The following is a 24992-nucleotide window of genomic DNA, read 5'->3' as shown; positions in this document are numbered from 1 at the left end:
ATTATTAATATATACAAGGAATAGAGTGGGCCCCAATACACTTCCTTGCGGAACTCCGAAGGTGATTTCACATTGTTCACTTTGGTGTTTTCCTATTTTTACACTCTGTTTTCGATTGCATAAATAGTCTTTGAATAATTTCAAGGGAATTCCTCTTATGCCTATTTTCTCCAACTTGTCGATAAGGTCTGTAATTGATACTGAGTCAAATGCCTTTTTCATATCCAAAAACACTGCAGCACATTTTTTGTTTTTATCCACAGCATTAGTAATAAGCGATGTGAGATCCAACACGGCATCTTCTGTCGATAAATCCCGTCTAAAGCCATATTGACTTGGGGAGAGGATATTAAATGTATTAAGGTAGTTCATTAAACGTTTATTAATTATTTTCTCCAGTATTTTAGCAATAGGTGGTAAAACAGAAATAGGCCTGTAATTGCTTATATCCGTTTTATCATCTCCTTTGTACACTGGGGTAACTACAGCGATTTTCAGTGCATCTGGAAAGACACCTTGAGCAAAGCATAGATTGATCAAATGAACAATAATAGGGACAATTATATCAGCAGTTAGCTTTAAGAATTGGGTAGGAATGCCATCCCAGCCTGGAGCACTATTTGATTTTAACCCCATCAGGACATTAAGAACCTCATCATTGTCAGTATCTCTTAATACAAATGAAGTTAAGTGAGGATAATTCGAAGTAGTTTTGTCAGAACAATTGTATGCGGGTTGTTGTGCAAGGATACCTTCTGCTAGTGATTTGCCAACTTGGGTAAAATATTGATTACAATGATCTATAGACTCTTGTGCTGTTTCTTTACAGTGGAGCAGTTCGTAATTGTCGCTTTTATTTTTATTCCGATTTGTAATATTGTTGACAGTTTGCCATAATTTTTTTGAGTTGTTTTTATTTAGAATTAGTTGCTGTTTATTATAATTTCTTTTTAGGTTTCTGATTAATTTATTACAATAATTTCGATATCTACGGTAAGTTATTTTTAAAATTTCATTATCAGGGTCTAATTTTAGCTTTTTCTGCATGTTATTCCTATTTCTGACACATCGTAGAATGCCCAAAGTCATCCATGGCTTAACTACACGATATTTGCATGTAATGATCTTAGTGACTGTATGTAAATCTAAGGTTTGTCTTATTTTACTTAGTAAGAGCTCTATAATCATGTTGGGGTTGTTTAATGAAGTTAAGTCAGCCACCAATGTGCTATCTCTTAGAGTAGCTATCGCCTTATCGTAATCAATGAATGTTTTTGTCTTAGTGGAAGCACCTGACTTTGGTATATTGGAGAGCCTTAAGAATATGGTGGAGTGATCAGTGACAGAAGTATTTATTACATTTATATTTGCGGAATGTTTATTTTTGTCTAGTCTCAGCATAAAGTGATCCAGACAATTACCATACCGTGTAGGTAGTACATGGCCAGGTAGCAAGCCGTGCATAGCCAGCATGTTTAAATAGTAAAGCCGGTTATTACGCTCCTGCTGCGGAGCATCATTTCTGTCAATCAGGTTAATGTTAATATCCCCGGTTATAATTAAATTAATACAATTTTTCAAAGATGTTAAATGTCGGTCTAATGAGTCCGTGAAGGGCTCGGAATTAGTATGTGAAGGGGACCGGTATATTCCTAGCACGGTAACTCCACAAAATAAAATTTGGAGGCAGGATGCATGTGTTAGAATAATTTCTTTGACATTGACACTGTGTTTTCTAGAAACATAGATAACAACACCATCACATTGGTTTATATGGTTTGTAGTCGAATAAGAAGTGTAGTTCTCCATTTGGGGTATTGGTTTATCACTATCTATTCTACATTCAGTTAAAATTATCAAATCTGCTTCAAAATTAAGCTGGGCAAGGGTGAGTTGGAAATCATCTAACTTGCTGTATACCGACACAATATTCTGAGAAATTATTTTTAAATCATTTTTATGAAATTTAGGGGATTGGTTACATATGTCATGAACATCACATAAGCTAGAATTAGCCACCTCACTATTGTCAATTTCTGTTATCAATGAGATTACGTTATCCATAATTGGATGGAATTTTAAATAAACCATTCATTTTATTAGCTTGTTGGTTATGAAGTGTGTTAAATAGTCTACTTATTATGAAAGTATCGCGTACTGATAATGTGTGAATATGTTTGGAGAAGGTGTGTGTGTAGTAGTGTAGGGCCGAATCCAAGCCTTTGTTAATAAAGTATTTATGTGTCTTGGTAGTAGTAATGAGTAATGTGTGTACAATCGGGAACAAAATTTGATAAAAGAATAACATAAGATATTTTACTATGTAGTTAAAAAGATGTGGTTTGGGTGTTATTGGGGCAATATGTAAAACTAGTATGAAATAACATAATATGGTAAAACAAAAATATAAAATGGGCCGAGCAAGCAAAGACAGAGAGAGATAACAAGGTTCAAGAATTAAGTCTAGTCATTGCTCTCCTAGTAGTTTTTGGACGATTGCTTCATTATTTATAGTGATAATGGGTGAATTTTCAGATTTTCTGACGTAGACACGGCCATAGGAAGTCCAGCAAAACTTATAAGATTTTGATCTCATTAGATCTCTAGCAAGGAAGTACAGCCGAGCCCTGGAGGCGGTCAGCTGTTCTGCTACGTAGACAGGGATATTTTCTTGACCTTGTGATTTTAATCCTAGGTGTTTAGCTCGTAATTTATCCTTGTTCTTCAAGTTGTATGTTTTACAGGCCTGTAGAAACTTCATTTTTAATAAGGTAGTGCTTAATTCAACTATTATAGGGGAACTAGCATTTCCCTCCCTCTTAAATCTAATCCTGTAAATATCATTAATGTCTTTTTCACTCAACTGACAGTTGACTGATTTAGCCAACTCTAAGGTCATAATTATAAGGTCTTCTTTTGTTTCCTTATCAGCCTTGGGTGCATTTTTTATTTCAATGTTATTCTTCAATCTATCTCTTTTTAAGTCTTCTAGCTGTCCCTCCAAAATAGAAATATGTTCCTTGTCCTTTTTCCTTTCTATTTCGAGAAGTTCTAACTTCTTTTTAAGTTCTACATTCTGTTCAGCGAGGAAGGACATAGTTGTCTGGATATTTGTGTTTGTCTTACTTATTTCGGTAAGAGTGGATTCAAGCTTTTTGGAGCCACTTTCTTGCGATTTAAACATTGTTAAAATGAGTGTTTTTATCTCTTCTCTAAAAACGTCAAATCGGTCCACATTCGTATCATCTTCTCTTCTTCTCTTGTTTCTCAAGGCCACATAGTTGGGAGGAGTGATTTGTTCCATTTCCATACCAATTTGATCAATGGCAGATTCAGATAGTGACTTATCTCCAATAGGATTCATCCTTTATTATAATGAGTTTAACAGTTGTCTATTCGATAGTACAAGCAGATGTTTGCAAAAAATGTGAATGCACTAAACAATGGAATGTCCGATAAGAAGTTCCCGATGGCTCAAGGTAAATAGGCCAATAGATAATTAGTGGGCGTGGCCACAGTCACCTGTTGCAATCAGCGCGGGCGCAGGACGCAGGTAGTGGTGGTAAGCGGGGCACGAGTGTGACGCTGGTAGGGATGTGGGCGTGGCGTAAATTCACAGCTTTAGGGGATTCGATAAGATTAATATTGAGTGGGATCAATACCTTCGATAGTGGGGTGATCGGGCGCAGTACCAGGAGCGCACGTAGTAATTAGATGGTTGCTTGACTACACTACACTTTGTTTATGTTCTCCTAGTAGACAGTTATATTTATTTTTCGATTTGAATTTATTAAAATTAAAATACAAATAAAAATAAAGCACTCAGCACGTCTACACCTTATGGCGATCCGGGGGGAGAGGACATTACATATGTGTAACTCCAGCGGTTTTGCCAGCGCACGCCAGAAAAGCTTGCAGATGGTAGATTTTCCTACATACTTGATATTTTGGACAATGCACACAATATCTTTATAAATTGTTAGCTATGTGTTATTCTGATGTATAAGCTATATTATTGTAAAGTTTTATTGAAATCCATTCAGTAGTTTTTACGTGAAAGAGTACCAAACATCCATCCATACTTACAAACTTTCGCGTTTATAATATTAATAGGATAAGATGTTCACCCCACAGCTAGAAATCTGTCTAAGATCTCACAGCCACAGCCGGTACAATAATGACATAGGTTATTATTGCAGGTACTAAATTTGGATTTCATTTCAATTTTACGTCCAATAAATTCCAATTAATGATGGCGGCATGAAAATTGTGACGACCATCACGATATATTATCAAATTGAAATATTGATTTTCTGTCAAGGCCAACAAATTTTTGTTACGCAGGGGCAATCGTCACACTTCCTCATAAGCTGGAACAGTATCGAGGTTTTGTTTTATCTTAGCGAAGTATTTCTTTTACTATGTTATCCTACTTGATAACCAAAATAAAACCATCTAGACCGGGTTTCTCAACGTGGGGCCTTCGTCCCACAGGGGGCAATTGAAATCGGTTGGATATAACACAATGTGGAGGCTTGACACTGAAGCTAACCAAATTGGAACCTAATATAAAATCTCTGTGCAGCAAGCATCAACGCAAAGAACTCACTAAATTAATATAGAAAAATCTTTATTTAAATTATTTAGAATTAGAATTTCGGTTTTTCGTACTGTATTTCGTTAACTATTTCCTAGTGATTTCTTTCTAAAACCTATCGTTAAAGTTTCTTCAGTTAAAATAATTAAAACTCCTTTATTTGTTTAAAAGGTACAAACAAAGGTCATTATGGTCATTCGAAATTCTTGGCATAGCTGCTAACTTCACGCATATTCTATTTATTTTTACTTGTAGATTGTCTTATTCCTATCTGGCTTGCGCACGCTTGGCGCCCGGCTGGTTTAAAAAGAATTCATTAGTGAGCAACTTCATTCTGATAATTTTGTGTCACGGTGCTCGCGCATCGTAAAATTTCACTCTCATCAATTTTTCATAACGCGCCTAAAGAAGTATAACTTCAAAAAATCATGAATTAATATTAAAATTAAGAATTTTAGAAAGGCTTTGCGTACATTGAAAGAACAATTTGGGTTATCCACTCATAACTGCTAGCTAACACTGCTCTGTACATAATTAACGTTAATATTATTAATGCTTCGCCGTTATTATTTTAGACCCTGAGGAGGGTCCTTTACAAATGGAAAGAAAACAGAAAATTAACAAGGTCGTACTCGTATTAATTAATTGGCTTCTCTCTCAGAATAATCTTCAAGAGAAATGATCATTCCATGGGGACGTTGACGTAATTTGATTACAAGTTGACTTCCAGAAGTTTGATCTACGCACAGATCTGCAAACAGTTAAGTCAGTTGTAGAATTGTTTTTGGCATTTGAATGGCACTGTCAGATGTGCTCTTTGATCTCTGCTTTTTAACAATACATGATAATTTATTAATACTAAATTTAAAACGAAAATGACACTTTTTTCTGATTTCTAGTTTTTTTAGAATAATTTTCGTAAGATTCCAATCATGTGTTTAAATAGTAATTATTCCGTCACTAGCTGTTACTCACTCAGAAAATTTATTTATTTTATTTTTGCCCTCTAAAATCCCACATAAGGACAATCAAGCGCTAACCAGATCCATCCATAAATGCGATAGTAGAGTCGGTAAAAAGCTCTTAAAATGTCATTTGGACACGATGTATACTTATAAACCTCAAAAAATGTATTGCCAGTTTTAATATCAAGGGCGTAGAACGGACAAGAATAACGGCAGCGTTACTCTAACCAACAGCGATTGAGATCCGGACATTCAATGGTAAGTTTTTGTACAACGCGATTCCGATGCTGCGACTACGGATATTGTGAGAACTACATCGAACATAGTAAAATCGTCGAAATATTACTTTCTATATTGGAAGTAACATTTTACCGGTGCTGACAATAAACCCCCAATTACACTGTGATTTTATAATGAAAACAATGTGATAGGTATAAAGGTGTCTTAGAAATTAATTTTGTTGAAACGTCATCAAATTAGACGTGTGTTAACTTCGAGGGGAGTTGTAAGCATTGTAGTACGGGAGGTAGCAACGTTTTCGAGAAAGAATTTCAGGTCAGCTGATTTTGTGATATGTCTTCCTTCTTGCACTTCCGGTTAGAGTCTGGGCAATCTGGCTGGCGGTAGCGGTTGCGTTCATTAGTGCGCATCCTATCTGTCCAGGTAATAATCCTGGATTTTAAAAGCATTTTAAGAAGCGTAATTTTTAATTTTTTCGTTTTTAAATACGTCTACCTGACATACTTTTTTTATTGCCAGACATTTTTCACGTTGCTAACTATGTGCCAGACGCGATTTTAAGTTTTATTTTTATAAAAATTTCAAAGCATTTTAGAATGTCTGTAATTTTAATATTATGTTATTTAAATATAAGAAAAACTGAAAATGAATTTTCCAGACATTAATTCGATTGTTAAGTCTTGAATAAAAATGATAAAGTATTGCAGTATTATTATAAAAATGATAAAGTAGTGCAGAGTTTTAGAAGATAACGAAAGTTCCCAAGAAGATGATATGAATGACACCGACAAAGACAGCGACGATGATGATGATGATTATGAAGATGCCTCTTTTTTGTGACGTCACTATAGGCTAAAACAACTTGAAAACTTAATATTAATTATTCATAACTTACATTTAGTAATTAGGACAATTTAAATAAAGTGTGGATTATTAATTTTAATCTAATTTTATATTCCTTTTTATGCTCGTACTACAAGCATTATTACTGCAATACTTTTCATGACTTTTCATTTTAATTCAAGACTTAACAACCGAATTAATGTCTGGCAAATTCATTTTCAGTTTTTCTTATATTTAAATAACATAATATTAAAATTACAGACATTCTAAAGTACTTTGAAATTTTTATAAAAATAAAACTTAAAATCGCGTCTGGCACATAGTTAGTAATGTGAAAAATGTCTGGCAATAAAAAAAGTATGTCAGGTAGACGTATTTAAAAAGGAAAAATCAAAAATTACGCTTCTTAAAATGCAATGCTTCATCATACTGCAATACTTTATCATTTTAATTCAAGACTTAACAACCGAATTAATGTCTGGCAAATTCATTTTCAGTTTTTCTTATATTTAAATAACATAATATTAAAATTACAGACATTCTAAAATGCTTTGAAATTTTTATAAAAATAAAACTTAAAATCGCGTCTGGCACATAGTTAGCAACGTGAAAAATGTCTGGCAATAAAAAAAGTATGTCAGGTAGACGTATTTAAAAACGAAAAATTAAAAATTACGCTTCTTAAAATGCTTTTAAAATCCAGGATTATTACCTGGACAGATAGGATGCGCACTAATGAACGCAACCGCTACCGCCAGCCAGATTGCCCAGACTCTACCCGGAAGTGCAAGAAGGAAGACATATCACAAAATCAGCTGACCTAAAATTCTTTTTTTTCAAACGTTGCTACCTCCCGTACTATTGTTTGTTTCACGGGAATTATGGTTTGGAATCATATTACCTAATTGTATGCGTGATTGACACCATATAAAAGTAGGTATTATCAGACTCCTTACACAGAGTTTCATTACACAGAATGTCATATTAATAAGTTAAGTTCTTTATAATTGTTGTCAAACTTATGGTCTAAATACTCACGCACGCTATAAAGGCCTTGTCTTTAATAGTCAAGTGATTAAGTTAGTTAATTATTTTTTAAATAAAAATAATTATAATAAAAGCCCGTTTAATTTCCAATCATTACAAACAAAAGTAGAGCACAGCTTAGATTTGTTATATACACTTTATACATTTCTTTCTTTTAATTTTTTCTTTCGCTTCTATTTCTTCTATGCACGTTTTTTGGGTATTTATGGTCCATCTTTTATCTGTGCATCTTGCTGTATGACGCGCCCCGCCCATTGCCGCTTCAATTTTAGGACATTATGTTATTTAAATTTTTGAAATATAATAATACTTTATTGTCCTGTAACTCAATTAGGTTTATTTAGTAGAGAAATGAAGAAAATAATGTCAAGTTTACTAAACGATAGAATGATTTATTTTAACTTCCTCTTTCTGGTAAAATTTACGTTTAAGTCAAAAAGCAAGTCACAAAATATGTCTACCGCAACTTTATTGTGACTGTTTTCTGTATTATATGTGTAAATGTGTGGTTTTCGGCAATTTCGTATAAGTGTTATTAATTTAAATAAGCTATAGGAAATCCAATTTAAAATCTCCCATTGTTTGCTTTTCATAAAATATCTTGTTAAATTCCACACAGATTACTATTATATAAAGCTGGAAATCGTCGGTAAATTTAATAATTTCAAAAGATTGAGAACGCACACGAAATAATGAGTTTACCTTCTTTTAATGAGTTTATATTTACAAAGACAAACTGTCTGGAAAACGCAAATACAATAACGATATTTTAATTGGTTTCGTATTTTCAATTTACTGATTTGATTTGTTACGTAAACATTATGATGATATCTTTGGTGCATTTGGAGATTTATTTATTAAAGAACAGCATTTCGTATATTTTTACAGTATTTGTTATAATCTATTCTTACACATTTGACAATTACGGTGAACATGAATTTACAAAAAATAATAAAAAGAAAAAAAGAGAAGAACAATAATGTTAGTAAAAATTTTAGTTTTTACTTAGTAATTACTTATTTAAGATACCCTTTGGGGATTAGGATTGGTGCTTCATAACGCTTTTTAAAATAGATCAGCCTATTACCAAATATACAAGCTTTTAATAGCGTTCATTCCCTAGAATGAGAGGTGTCTAAACTGCTAGGTTGATTTTTACAGACGGAATTTGGATTCTGTTAATTTTTTCCTTGGGAATTAATAAGGGACGACAATGTTAATATTCTGTAAGAGGTTACAGTGCTCTATTTGATTTGAGATCGATATTTTAACCTTGAGGTCGTGTCTTCGAATGTTGACAGCAATGGTTTCACTTTACTTGTTAGCAGTGGCTCGTAAGATGAAAACATCGTGAGAAAATGTTCTATACCAAAAAATCAACGACTTAGGTTAGGCACAGATTTTTTTTCCCAATTTAGAAATCTTACGTCAATGAATAAACATTGGATTATTAAAAGACACAACACTGAATTATTAAAAAAATTGGATAAATATTGCTTTTGTCCGTGTACATTTTAAACAGAGACACCAATTACATATCTAAATAAGCGTCGTATTTAGGTAAATTAAGTAGAATTTATTAAGCGGAAGATAGCAATCCTATAAATTTGTTTTGGCCCGATTATAATTTCGTGTTGAAAATGCAACTGGAGGCTAATGTAATAAATTTGAGCTCTCGTTATTCGGCGGTCTGATTTATTACTCGATTTTATGAAACCGGTTTTTGCGGTTTTAAATGTTCATTAATTTTGCTTAAATTACCATGAATGGGTTAGAGAATAACTGGAGCTGTCTTGTGCATTTTATTTCGTAATTGTTTATGATAATAATTTATCGACAGTAGACAATTTGTTCTACAATAATTTTACAAATACGCGACTTATACGTCCGATACGTTTTTGATGTACGAGACTCTTAGTATTGTCTTTTATTGACATAACTTTCACACATTTGATAATAAAACAATTTTTTACCGGATTGAAGTTATGTATTTACAATTATTTTTCATAATTTTAAATACGTGTACATAACTTCAATCCGGTACGAGACTCTTGTTTCTGAATAAGTAACACTGAAATATGATCTGGAGGTACTGGGTTTGAAGCTGGCAATAACTAGCATTGGTGAGTAAAGACCCTTCACTTTCAAGAAAATATTATTATTGAAATGTCTGATTGTGTTTTTTTGTTTCATTTTTTACAAGACTTCATGTAAATAGCGCTAAAGAGTGAACGGAAACTTAATTGTAGTTAATTCATATACATACACAAAACATTTATTACAAAAGAAATACACACGCAGTAACACACAAAATAATAATAATAATAATAGTCAAAAAAAGAAAGATAAATAACAAAACAAAATATTTTTTAAGGAACAAAGTACATTTTAAGGTGTAATGTGTGTGTTGTGGTTGTAACTGGCCCTGGCGCAGCATCATGTTTTGGAGCAGATGTGTTCCACAGCGCTGGTCATTCTACCTGAGACAACAACAGTTAGTTTGCGCCTCAGACCCAAAAAAAAAAAGAAAAAGAATTCGAATTTTAAATTTAGGCTTACTTAAATTTGAGTTTGTTTAAAACATTTAATGTTTTCCAGTATTTAATGTAAAAATCTCATTAATTTTTAAATAAAAATAAATTTTTATATACTACACTTTCGGTACGAACTTATTTGCTTTGTATTTCCGGTAATATTTTGTATGGTTCGTTTAAAGTTAATGGCTTGTGCCGAGATCGATATGAGAATATATTTTTATTATGAACGTTAAATGTTCAGCTCATTTATTCCTCAGCGCGATGTGAAGCGGAAAACCTGGAAAATCTTCGAGAAAATTGTTGTATACAGATTATGTTTATTATTATTATGTCAAATTTAGCGAAATAAATATGTTTGATAATTGAAATAGCAATTAATTTTACGGTTTCCCTTGGTTTTGAGAAACAAAAGACGACGAGACATTAAATTTGTCATTATTCAACCGTTTATTAAAGTCACTTGTTACTGGAATATAGTAAATACATATGGACACAAAATAAATATATTTAATTTGTTTTATTACAAAACATTACACGTCGAATTGATTTCCTTCCGTTCATTGGATTTAAAAAAAAAATTAACTGTCAACACTAGTTCTGGCTGAAATGTATCGACGCGCAGTCTCTTTAGATTTCAACCAATACCTACTCAGTATAACACATTTCCTAGGATCTTGTTACTAACAAACATCAAAAAAACTGAAGGAGGTAATCAAAGTCGAGCTACCAATGACCACGCAAACCTATATGAATTTCAGTACATACTGACTCAAGTTCATAGTTAGTTTCAGCAGTCGTAGTTATTTCAGTATGTAGGCGACAATTATTATTTATCATCATTATCAATAAGCGATAATCTATTGACGCACATACACTGCGGCTGTCTAATCTACGATTTGATTTCTACTTATTTAATCTCTATGTTTCAGAAACAAGAATGTACTATATTTATTACTGATTACAATGGAAAATTGGGGCGTAACAAACGTGATTTATTAGATCAAAATATATTAGTATGGACAAAGTTCATAGAAATGTATAACAGCTAAAAATCAAATATTTACTATAACATATGCCAAAAACAGATATTAACACATATTTAGTACAGTTATTAGTCAAATTACATAATAACCGCTTATATTCTTTCACCAACAGTCCTAAGTCCTAAGCCAAACAAATGTCCCATATTGATGATAACTTAATATCTGCTTGGAATTTAATTCATTTTAATATTGGAGTATTATTCTGCCCAATAACGTCTTGATGAGGTCATCCAGTGATGTGTAGGTATGCGAACAGCAGTTTTAACATGCGCAGAGGTCGTCTATTACTCGTCGCGGTGAAGTTATCAAAGAATGTCGCTACATTAGGTATGGGCTTTAGATTTGTATCTGTTTCGTGATCATTTTTTTTTTAATAGAACAGGGGGCAAACGGGCAGGAGGCTTGATGTTAAGTGATACCGCCGCCCATGGACTCTCTCAATGCCATAGGGCTCGCGAGTACCTTGCTTACTTTGTTACTTGCTTTATCTAATAGGCAAGTCGGGGATCAGCCTTCATTGCACACACGTCGTCAACTTTTTGGGTCTAAACGCCAGTTTTTCCACGAGGTTTCCTTCTCCATACGAGCGGTGTGTGCACAGCAGACTTACGTGATGAGGTTGACCTCAGGGATGAGAATTACATGCTGAAGCTACTAAGGCAAAACTACTTAAACGCCAAAGTTAGCCGAGAGCTACAGTTAATAGTTAAGTATTTTTAACCCCAGGGCGAATGTGTCTTTGTTATCACTATAAACATAACATCGTAAAAGATTCGTTCTAAAATAATTCAATTAGCTATTTTTATTGAGAAACAGTGAACCATGTGCACTGATCTTAAAAATATATGTAAACGCGGGAACATCTACTAAATTAATATCGGAATGCTCCTGAGTTTCAATAATTACTTTGAATTTAAAACACAGAAGGCCGGGTCACTGAACCTAAAAATCATAAACAAAGGGTTCTACTCCATGATCCACTGCCCACAGGACTACTTGACCAATCGCTGAATTGTTAACAATTGTTGTTAATACCATTGTATAAGCATTATAATTTCTCCCTTTAAAAGATATGATATAAATGGATCTGGCATGTCGCGCATAGTTCTAGACAAACAAGATTGAACGAACTGGCACAGTTGGTCAGTCCACTCGAAGCTAGTACGCGACCTTGCCGCATTAAATATAGACTGCCGACGATTCTGTCGCCAACAAACAGTACAATCGCGATCAGACGTTATCACAAATGTATAGATTAGGAGTTAATCACACAGTGAACGGTATTGTGTATACTTAATGTGGTATTGATACGTTGTGTTAAAATGTCCGAGTGTTCTGCATCCGGAAGAAAATGTTAGTATTTTGTGTTGTGTAATCAGTGATGAGAACAAATATGTGTTAAAGTGACTAGGCAATATTATTAACATAACATATGGGTGTCGCAATAGTAAATCATATTTTAGTATGCTATCGTCTGCCCTGATTTTGCTGCACTAAATATGATTGGTTTTAGGCGATGCGCGTAAAATATACGTTTTAATATCTCTCATACGAGAGAAGTGGGTCGAAATATGTTAATTTTTGTGATTGTGTTTTTGTGTGACTTATGTTACTTGAAATATAAATACTTTGGATAATTGTCAAATGGATGGCTAAAAAATAAGCAATGCATTGCTCATTATTAGTATATATTTATGAAAAGGAACAGTATATGATATATTTTAAGCAACTTATTTTACTAACTTAGTAACTGTATGGAGTGAAAACGCCTTCGAACCAGTCAAAACGGGATTTTACTTTCAGTGAATTGGTATTTAGCACACACGCTACATTCTTCTCATTCTTAGCTGAATCACATAACTAATTGAAGTCAACTTTCATTATAAACACACGACTTAAAATTCTTAATAACTTTAACCTGCCCTGCGATTCTGTAACTCACTTCACGAACTCACACAGCGGTTTTCGCATCGGCGGTCTCTCTCAAATCAGTCGTGAAGCAGTCATTTTATGATTTGGCATTCTGATAAACAATAAAGTACAAGCTCCCACCTTTTCAGAATGCCAAATCATAAAATGACTGCTTTACGACTGATTTGAGAGCGACCGCCGATGCGAAAACCGCTGTATGAGTTCGTGAAGTGAGTTACAGAATCGCAGGGCTGTATTCCGTACTATAAGCTTCAAATAGCTAGCAGATATTTTGTCCGCTCTCGAGTCACTTAACAAATGAACGTGACACATTATTAACATTTTACACTAATAGTACGGTTATGAATACGGATATGATGTACACTAACTAATACTAATTATCTCTTTGAATTAAAAAGAACTTTATTTAACGTATATATACTGTACTTTAAAGTATATACTAGCAGTACAGGTGAGCGTATTTATTATCACGCAGAGCTAACACTGCGAAATTTAATATTAAACGCTCGTAAATATAGCTAGTGAGGTAATATGATATTTTAATATTGCTATTTAAATTATAAGTTATAGCAATTTAAGTTCAAACTCATTAGTGATAGTAGTCGTATACTTGATTTAAAGCAAGTTTAAATTTATATTAGAGCAAAGCATTAAGGCAGTTATACTGTTAATTTAAGGCTTATAAAGATTTCAGGAATACGTCTGGTATTTAATACGAGTCGTAGATTTGCGTTATATCTAGCGTGGTCAGACTTTGTTTTCTGTTAGAAAAGTTTTAAAATATAATTGATATATTTTTGGTTGAATTTGTAATTGTATTTGAAAAAAAAAACTTTATCATACACAATAACAGGATATTTAGGTAAAATATAGTGCACTAGCACCCTCATTAGGATTCCCTGTGTTTTTGGCAGCCAGTCTCTCCAGTCTGAGGTGTGATGTTCATTATCACGAATGAATCACTTGTAACACTATAATGAAATTATTAATTCCTTTTTTCAAAGTACATTAAAAAAATTAATGAGTTAATGTCCCATAAAAATATGCATGCGTAAACAAAACCCTTTCTATGGGACCAATAGGCAGATATCAAACATTTAAGTTCTGAATCATATAAAACGGTCCGCGGACGGAGGAGCTATATAAGAAGTGAAAAAGAGTATGTAAATTGTATAACTCTATTATCTTTACTTACGTCTTATCTATCAATCAAATCACGGCATACACCGATAAAAATATATTCACGCAATTCTACTCCTAACGCAACTAAAAGACTTTTCATATGAATTAATCAATAGTAATGAATTAAGTCGAAGTCTTCATTCATAATTATGACATGTGTAATATGGGTCATACAATTTATTTTTGCCATCTTGAGTTACCATTATAACCAGGGTTACAGTAAGGTTTCTTATGTTATACGGGGATTAACATAACAAAGGACGGATTTATACGGGTAAATGTGGCAATATCGACTTTATTACATTCTATTAAGGTACATTACCGTATAAAGTTAAAGAAAATTGTGTGTTTTGCTTTTAAATTTTCACGAGAGCAATTCTTTTTTGTAACTGGTTTTGTTGTATCGAATTATGTTTAATTACAGTCGTTATGATATCGTAAAAGTCTATCTATAATCTATTACATTTAGACAAACATAGACATGTGTTGAGAAATCAGAATCGTTTTTTTTATTTGTAATTACTGCGCTAAAATGCAGTAAAAGTACCTTAGTCTAAAAATTTTCTCTTTATGACTTTTCGCGGGTAGACCTGACCGATGCTGTTGATATTAGATTTGGTTTTAACGGGTGCGCGTGCGTGGTTGAGGCAAGCCTCCAGACTGTAATTGGATCTCTATTGTTTTACCGAAAAATTCTCTTTAAGCCAGGCATAAACAAATAATTAAAAAACTACATTTTTTTTTTGCAGTGGTTCTAAGCACGCTCCTAGAAACAGATCACTACGAGAGCCTAATAAAGGACCTAACGTGTACAAAATGTAACAAATATATGAAGCCTCCAATATATCTATGTGTGGATGGACATAGTATATGTGGGCTCTGCTATGAGAAGAGCTACCAATGTCATGTTTGCAAGGTTAGTATGTTATCCTTTACTCTATAAAAAAGCCTCACAGTCGGGCTAGTAGCACTCAAGTTTGACTCGACTTACAATCCCGTTGTGCACGAATGGTTCGTAATTAACACTAGACTTGAAAATGTATGGTCACTCACTTCCTTATTAAGATAATATAATCACGGCACAGATACAGAGACCTAATCCTAAAGATTGTAGCACCACTGGTTTTATGTTTTATGAAAACGTTTTATATTATTTATGTAAGATACTGTATGTTTATATTTTTTCACCGTGGCAACGCTGCGACGTTTGACATGAATTTGCATATGTGAGGGAAGTTTTTTGCTGTTTTTTATAAGATTGAATCCGAGTCACCAGCAAAAAAAATTGTTTCTTATAGTACAATTGGTACAAATGGTATTGTTTAGGCTTGGTACGGGATCTCTCTTACTTTGAGTACGAAATTCCCATCCCACTAATATTTGTTTTATTGTTACTGTCATCAAAAATGTATTAATACACTCATATACATATTTAAATTAGATAATATCTAAACTTTAAATCAAATCTATAAAGTACAAGAAAATATAGGCGAGTCGTACTGGGCCATGAAAAGTTCCTTATCGCCAATTTTTTTTTATAGTGTGCGTATAAAATATGTCTTATGCAATAATACAATGTTATATTTAGGGTTTATGAACATACAGTGCCTAAAAACTAGTGAATATATATCGTTCAAAAATGTTATTGATATGTTAATAAATGAGTCCTCATATGGCAGCAAATATTTTTTAGATTTGTCTCTAATTTTAAAATTTAGATAAGGAAATTCTCATTATATCACTTTGTATATATCTTTTAAACGATTACCTTTGAGAAAAAATTGTATTATGAACTTCAGTGCTATACGGGTTACGGAATACATCTCATATGGTTTCTACTGTATAGTCCCATAATCTAAAACGGACAGATATATGACTAATTTACAAAGGTCCTGGTTTTTTGTTTTGGCTACGGAACCCTAAAAATGGACTACGATAGTGTCTAGTAAACTATTTCAGTATTTTTCCAGCGTATTTTGTACTTCCAAACTGGTCAGCGTAGAAATTTCATATATTTTGTGGCAGTTTCTTTTTAAATTTCGAATTACAGATTTTGCCTATTTCAAACGAAATAGAATGAATGAGTGAAGGCTGAGAATTTTTCTACCTATCGTAAAAATAAGTAAAACCTAGTTATGTAGCAATATGTTTTTTACGGTTGTTACGGTTGCTCTGGTTGCTACGGTTGCTCTGGTCGCTACGGTTGTTCCGGGCGCTACGGTTGCGATGCTACGGTTGCTATCTCTCTCGGTTTATACACTTTCATTCACCCCGCACGCTTGTCGGTTATGGGAACTTTGAACTTGTCCCTTTTCCAGTGCTTCCTGAATTAGGTCCAGGTATGTCCGACTAGGTCTACCCGACCCCACTTCACCATCTACGATTGTATTGTATCTTCTCGTTCTCATTCTACATGGCCAAACCAACAACATAAGTGTTAACTCAATAAGACGTCGCAACCCCACTACCCCTAATTTTATGTTAGTTATAAGCTCATATTTTAAACCATTTCAGTCAGTTGTTACTCAGCTTCAAACAAAGTGTTTCATTTGAACATGTCCAATACAGTAACCGCCATCGAACCTAATTCACCTAACGTTTTTAGTTTGTTTCATCAATGCCCCAGTTTGATAAGGAGAGTGGTATGATGATTGGTACCTAGGACCAACGGTATTATTTTTAAGCTTTTAGTAAACTGTCTATATTGTATTTCTTATTTTCAATAAAACCCCTTTACTTAAAAAACAATTTTAAGTTTTAGTGGGTATTTGATTAAATATGTAATAGTCCTGTAATACGTCTTATAGATATTGATGTCTATATTATGTATTTGCTCCATTTTTTATAGTTTTCGCAGTGTATAGGCCTTTAATTGGTATTTTGACACCTTGGGTTACATTATGGAAGTTTTTCTAACGTTTTTCAATATAGCCTTTTTCATTAGGGAAAATGTAGGATTATAATGGTGATCAAACCTCTTCATATAAGAGTAGATGATGATATTAAATATTCCTTTTCTTTTAGAAAGAGTTCGCGCTGATCCGATCTCAGATTTTAGAGTCATTAGCGAATAAAATGATGTTCCCCTGCACCAACGAGGGATGTCCGAAGCACGCAAATCTTGCGTTGCTCGAGAAGCATATTGCACATTGTCAATATCGGATCATAAAATGTTTTATGGCTAGAGTTTATGGTAAGTGACGACTAAGACTCAGTATATTTATTTATTTATTAACACTTCGTTGCATATACATAAGTACAATTGACATAATTAAATAAAAGGGAGAGCAACTGGCGGCCTTATCGCTTTCGAGCGATCTCTACCAGGCAACCACTGTATAGATACATAACTCTTGAATACCTTACGCTGTGGTAAATTTTATACGGCTAATAATATTAATGGATGATCTGGGGTTTACCTGGAAAAAATAATAACTTTTTCCAGTTGGCAGGCGCAGAAAAATGAACTTGTTGAAAATCGTTGAAACTTTAACTTTATTAACACTATTTTCCAAAACCTTTATCTGACTCTTAATCCTAACGTTAGTAAAATTTTAAGGGTTTAAAAAATGCTGTTACCCTCCACCGTTCTGATTAATGTACTCCTGTCTCTTTTCATCACAGCGCAAACGTACCGAAAACGACGAAAGAGTACTAGTCAGATTTGTATTTATGAATAAGAGGATAAAAAGTAAATTATAGTATAATTTGTTCTGACCTGGTGTACCTGTGATAACATATCTATGTGATGTTTTGTATTAAAATCAATGAAGATGCAAAAAAATACGTTTTTTGAACGTAATAAACGTGACCATGACCTCTGTTAAGTACGCCAAACGTAGGGAGAGTTTGATAAAATGAAATACGAAATAAATAATTGCAATTTATTAAACGTATCTTAATACGTAGTTATTATACCGGATTCTCAACAGATATTTTTGTTCCGATTTAATTTTTATGGCCTAAATAACCACTTTCTTTATTCCTCATATAGGTGAGTGCATATGGGAAGGCAGAGCTGGAGAATGGATGGACCACTGTTTTGCTGAACATAAGGAGAAGGTTACTGACCTACCTTTCATCACTGTCAACGACAAGTGGAATGGAAAACGGACGGAGCCGGTCCTAAACTACTTCCTACTGAAATGCTATGAGAGAATTTTTAACGTTTATCAAATATATGACAGAAAAGGCGGTATGTATAGTGTTATAAGAAATTATAATGAACTTCTTATACAAATTAACACGTGATACTTTGCTCACTACAAACATAGTCGATCTGGTTTGTTTTATAGAGACATTCATATGTTTTCTACATCGTTTTTAAAATGATTTAGGAATGGGATCTTAACATCAAATAGTTTTTAAATGTCAATCTGTGATATGTATTAATTTGTGGTGGCACTAAGCACTGACTTTCATTTAAATTTAATAAAAGCTTACAAATAATTTATGTAACCATTACATTCTAGTTCGAATAATTTACAAAAAAGCTCAGTCAGATTGTGAAGTGAATAAACTAATTAATATATGAAATCTTTCTCAATCGAGTTATACTTAAGTGTATCCAGTACCTATGAAATTTATTCATGAATATTTATTTTATTTTGCTCTCACGGCTGAATAGAAGGTAACAAAATTAATATTTTCTACAGTTTGTATGTTGGTTTTGTAATATGTACTATGTTTTTCATTATCAAAATTATCTTAAAATGTCTATTAACTCTTGGGACTAGATTTAGACTTACGTTTCAAAAAAGGGCAGTCGAATTAGTGTTTTAATAATAAATCATTAGTTATAAGATGTAGGTATTTTTTAATTAATTGTATTTTTTTTATTGTAAAATTATCGGTGTAGATAATTAGAATACAATTACAGACACGCTTCACTTTTAGTGCCATATAATAATTATTGTATTATTCTATCGTATTATTATAAAATCGCTTCTGTGAAAATGCCTATAAAAGATAATCTTTTTCGTAATTGAATTTCCATTAGCAAACATTGTAGGAGTACCCTAACTGTTACTATGAGTTTAAAGGTTCTTAATTAAAATACTTTCAAAGTAATTTGAACTATGGTCAATATTCGATTATGTTTAAAAACCTATAAGGAATATACTTAATCTTTTTAGGCATTTACATATTACGCTAGTTTCTATAAATTCTCTATTGAGATGTACTAGTCGCGGATATTACTACACACTCCCTCTAGAGGGGTGTGTTTAGGCCCGTCCGGGGCAATGCCCCCTTCGGGTGGAATGTTGGCTCGCGCCCTGCTGATACAGGGCGGTACGGGATCGAACTTGTAACTCTTGGTGGGGGCTGCGGCGCGCAAGGAGACGTTGGCCTCAACTCGCTGCGCGCAGGATGTACTAGTGTGTGCGCAGACACAGCCGCACTCTTTATTATATCAATCTAATAGCCTAAATTTCTGCGACATCATCGGAGTATCACGTTATCAGGCGGAGAACTGCCTTACTGATCGTTAAAAAAACTTAGTTAAAAAATTCCATTCCAGTCCATTCCTATTTTAATATCGACACACATTTTACCCTTCATTTAGGCCGTAATATAATGGTAAGAGCAGCGTTGGCCTAGTGGCTTCACCGTGCGACCCTCATCCCTGAGGTCGTAGGTTCGATCCCCGGCTGTGCACCAATGGATTTTCTTTCTATGTGCGCATTGAACATTCACTCCAACGGTGAAAACGTCGTGAGGAAACCGGCTTGACTTAGACTCAAAAAGTCAACGGCGTGCGTCAGGCACAGAAGGCTGATCACCTACTTGCCTATTAGATTAACAAATGATCATGAAACAGATACAGAAATCTGAGGCCCAGACCTAAAAAGGTTGTAGCGCCATTGATTATATTATTATTATAATGGTACAATTAAATGCTATATATAAACTGACATAGCTACTCTGCGCAATTTTACTTATGGGTCACCCGTCGGACAAAGAAATTAATGTATCACCTTCCTCCCCTATTCAGGGTAAACTGTATGAAACATTTTTTCAGGAAGAATGATGTGGACAGTTCTGGTAAATGACGATCAAGCTGAGAAATTCTATTTTGAGGTCGACATATTTCTGCCTAATGTTCCAAGCAAGAGAATCGTGTATAGGTAAGGAAACCCCAAAAATGCAGCATATTATTAAAGTTTTTTTTTAATGGTTCTAGCACGATTTGTGCATTAGCCAGCGTCAAGTATAGAATTTTTTATAATTCGTGTTTGTCTTTAGAAATTTGACCGTGTCCTCTATGTACGGTTTAAGCACTCGCCCGGTACCGCACAACCCTCCCAAAGGCCGAGAACAAATTTTAATTAAATTAAAACTTGCCCTCGAACCGGGAATCGAACCCGGTACCCCTCACCTAGCTGCCACTTAATAAGACCGCTAGGCTATGAGGCCCCCATTATTAAAGTTTAAAAGGTTTTCGTCGAAAAACAAAATGGCTTAACCGCCTTTTGTAAAAGATATCGTGTCAAACTTTCTTAAAATTCGGAATCATTTCCTTAGAGACGTCTAAGGATTTGGATAAAGGCCAAATTATTTCGTCTTAACCGTGATAAGTCGACAAGGATTAAATTTAGTAATATATAGCGTTGAGCGCTGAGCGTTTCTTAACGCAGTTTTTGCCGCGCACCACCCCTATGTGGAACCAGCTGCCCACAGAAGTATTTCCGAACCGAAAAGAGCGTACCAATTCTTATAAGGCCGGCAACGCACTTGCGAGCCTTCTTGCAATGTGAGTATTCGGTATCACTTAATATTAGGTGAGCCTCCTGCCCGTTTGCCTCCTTCTTTTATATAGGCTATTATCATAAAATTTCGTTACAAGTTGTTAAATTTAAATTTATTTTAGCGATTAACGAGTAATATCTATTTATAAACTATATAAAGCTTTCTCCACGTGATTGGTTAGTGGGATTCTAGTTTCGATTTCCGGGGAAACATCACACTTACATTTCAACACAGCGATGATTGTGGGAATGTGCCAGCCCTATCTCTTACTTGAGTTTTATATAACACGATGGTAAAGAAACATTCGCATTATTGTTTTTTATTCACCATAACTGTGTATATACCTACATAATATACAATACGGTATACAGTTATGGTAATAACATGGTAATACCAATACATGAGGTCGTCATATTCCTCATTATCTCATATTAGGGTTGGTGGACTCAGTTTCCGCAATTATATACTTTATTGGTCCGATGTGCGTCACACTATCTCATATTATTTAACTGGTTTCAATAACAGATATCGCATCATATCAAAGATATCTCATATATAAACCTTTAAATTAATACACCATAACTATTTTCTCATGAATTTCCTTGAATCAAGGGTACACTCCACTCTTAATGCCATTAAATAATTAATTGATTTCGTTCCTGTGAGATAATCTTCGATCAATTATTTAATTGTATAACTGTATTTATAATTATATATTTTTTATTATAGACGTCCTTGTAAATGCGAAAAGGATGCTGATTTTCTGGAGCATACACAAAACGTCTTCATTCCTATTGAAAATATATTTTCCATGCTGGACGAAAGTGAATCAATTAATTTCACTGTTCGAATTGGTGAGTTGAATGCAAATATTTATGCAAATTATAACCGATTTGTCCTGTTTGTTCAGACTTATAATTCACTGAAGCATACACACTAAATCAATAAGCCTTTATGGCAAGTTTACTGTATTATTAATAAATCTTTTTAAATAAATAAATCTCCATTAAGATTGCAATTGCTGATAAAAATATTGGTTGTTTGTAAAGTAGGTGTACGATCGAGATGTTTACGTGATAACGTCTTATTGGTGATATAAGTTTTTGGGAAGTAAGGAATTAATGAAGATAACCATTTTTTCAAATTTTAAATTACATCTGTCGTTTTATTCACACTTTTGATGATAAATTTCGGGTGTCATTTTACACCCGAAATTGTTTACTTATTCGACTATGATATACATTTTTCTTCATACATTCACGGAATGACTGGCAGCGCTCGAGATGAGACGGGAGATCGGTCCGTCTCTCTCTCGTTATACCTACGATCGCGCTCGAGAGGTTTTGGTGTGACACAAGTTTCTGAACATGTCACCCGACTAAAACGATTTTAAAGACGTTTCACGTCAAAAAAGTGATTTATAGATAGGTTTAAAGAAGTTTATTCTAATCAAAAACATTCGAGGTCATGTCACTTGAGTGTATGCTATTACTGCATCCAAGACCATCAACCAAATACAGGTGTTTGTAGGCATATTTGGAACAGGTCATCTGTCTAAGTAATTTAAAAATGTCATGTAAAAAATTGTTTCAAACATTATAATAGAATACAAATTTTGTCATCGAATGTCACGAGTCTCTAACTACCCACTAATATATATTTAAATGTTCTATTTTCTAAATATATTTCAGGTGAAGTGGAAAACTTGCCTCTTTTCGAAACGCCCACAGCAAGTGAGAGCCTTATATTGCTAAACAGCGATTACAAAGAAGAAGAATAGATATTTGTACGGATTTAATATTTTGTGTGTATTAACTATGCATTCCTGATTGGCGTGTACTTGCTTTGTGTACGTGTTTTTAAATTTCATATAGAAATGGAAAGTTTAGTCCCTTCCCGTTTAGTCATAAAAAAAAGTCTGTCTCTTTTCATCACCGCGTAAAAACAATTTGTCAGACAAGGATGAAAGAGTTATAATAGTGCACTTGAGTAATTTATTTTTTGAAGAAAGGGTATATTATATTAAATAAGTTAAGTTGTATTCTACATTTCTTATGATATTGTTCGTGTTTATTTATCCTATTTATGCAAGTATATTTAAAATCGATTTCAGAATAATGGGATTTAAACGTATTTATCGCATATTTAAACGTTTTAATACGTGTGAAGCATGCGAGATTAATAATTTATATACTAAATAAAAATTATTTATAATAGTCTCTTTTTAAAATGTATACATGGTACGAAACTTTAAGGGCAGGATATATATAAATCTTTATTTTAAAATACATGTTCAATATACAATCTAAAATGTTGTATGGTATCTTATTTATTGTTTCTAAAGTCCAATTAATTATAAAAAAATATTCTATCTTAAAAATAAATTACAAATTATAACATTTATAATTAAATTTCATCAAAATATCTCGATATTACTAATTGAACCGCATGAACAAAGAGCCGTGCTTTAAGTATTTTTTTTACTAAGCTACAGAGCTCGAATATATTTGGAAACCATAGGTTGTCTTCATTCAAAAATTATAGCGGAAAATACGCAAGCTTTATATAACTATTATTAAGCAAGTTAATTAAAGTTGAATACAAGCAATTTGGTTTATCATTCGCATATTCAATATCAAACGAGGAGATTGTTTAAAATTAATTAATATTTTGATACAAAGTAATAGTTAATTAGTTCTTAAACTTCAGGGTACAAATGTTATTTTAGTGAATAAACGTAGATTTCATAAGTGTTTTATTCATTTACCGAACCGAAAGTGAGGCATTCGATGATGTTGAAGGAGAATGTTGCGGTTATTATGGACTGCAAAAAGAGGCAACAAGTCCTTTCTCCATTAACTAAAGATTACTAACTGTCAATTAACAAGCTTAAGATTACCAGGATAGTCTCAACAAACGGTAATGGTGGGGAGGGGTGATGGCAGAAGTTGAGGTCGATCGCCTACTCGTTGGTCTGTTCTGAAAACAATTGTGGGTCTCAATCTCCCTAAGGTCATTAATAAAACAAGTTTTAATTTAGCAACATTTGAACGTGCTCGAGAACGCACAACAACTGGCAACGTTGCCCGCTGTTGTGCGACGTTGCCAGTTGAGGCGCAAAATGCCACGTCTCTTGTTGTTTGCAAATAAAAAGTTCCGCGTCGTCGCTCGACGATATTGTATTGTTAGATATAGTTACGATAAAAACAAAGGTAAAAGGTGAAAAACAAGTGTACGATGTTAAAGCGTCATGGCGAATACACCGATTCTCTAACCCTGACTGAGCAGTAACACAGTAAAAAAAAATCATATTCAGCTGTACAGGATAAAAACGGGTTTAATTATATCTGTGAGATGAGGTCAATATTGTAGCCATCCTTTTCACGGGCTCTGCTGCTAGTAAATACTACTTAATATTTTTAGAAAATATCTTAGATCTTAAACACAGAGTATAAAAGTACCAAATCCCATAGTGAAACTTAGTTTAAAACGTGTTTCAAAGGTCATAGAATGAGTTGTGGTTCCCTTTGTGTAAAATGTCAGAAGGATTAATAAAAATGACACACGAAAAATTCTAAATTAACTGCTATGGTCGAAGTTCTGTGAAAAAATTCAAAGTAAGGAAACAATCTGATGCAAAACTTTGACTTTTTATCGAAAGTTTGTTTTGTTTTACTGCTCGAGGGACTACATACATCAGAATTTAATACTATAATAATATAACCATACCGTTTAAGATCATGTCACAAAATAATGTACGGCAAACGCCAGAAATTACCTCTGTTTGGGTAACCATTATCTCTTCATTATTTATTTTATTTCTTTATTAAAACGCCTCTTATTAAAATTGTAATTC

At 33.4% G+C, this 24992-nt stretch overlaps 1 protein-coding gene across 3 annotated transcripts; it reads left to right on the top strand.

Moving 5' to 3' along the window:
- Nucleotides 1–12409: 12409 nt before the first annotated feature.
- LOC125049172 (E3 ubiquitin-protein ligase Siah1) lies at nt 12410–23043 on the top strand. 3 transcript variants are annotated; one of them, XM_047648313.1, is made up of 8 exons: nt 12410–12625; nt 15136–15302; nt 17411–17579; nt 18381–18581; nt 19014–19016; nt 20409–20514; nt 21866–21990; nt 22828–23043. In XM_047648313.1, the coding sequence occupies exons 1-8, from the start codon at nt 12595–12597 to the stop codon at nt 22914–22916; spliced, it is 891 nt and encodes a 296-aa protein (XP_047504269.1). In that variant the 5' UTR covers nt 12410–12594; the 3' UTR covers nt 22917–23043. The 3 variants fall into 3 exon arrangements, with proteins under 3 accessions (XP_047504269.1, XP_047504270.1, XP_047504272.1); XM_047648316.1 differs by lacking the exon at nt 12410–12625 and adding an exon at nt 12656–13082; XM_047648314.1 differs by lacking the exon at nt 19014–19016 and having other exon boundaries at nt 12411–12625.
- The last annotated feature ends 1949 nt before the right edge of the window (nt 23044–24992 follow it).

The sequence above is a fragment of the Pieris napi genome, chromosome 4 (assembly GCF_905475465.1).
Source record: "Pieris napi chromosome 4, ilPieNapi1.2, whole genome shotgun sequence".
Classification (NCBI taxonomy): domain Eukaryota; kingdom Metazoa; phylum Arthropoda; class Insecta; order Lepidoptera; family Pieridae; genus Pieris; species Pieris napi.
The sequence above is the reverse complement of the archived record's forward strand: the minus strand, read 5'-3'. Positions and strand labels throughout refer to the sequence as shown.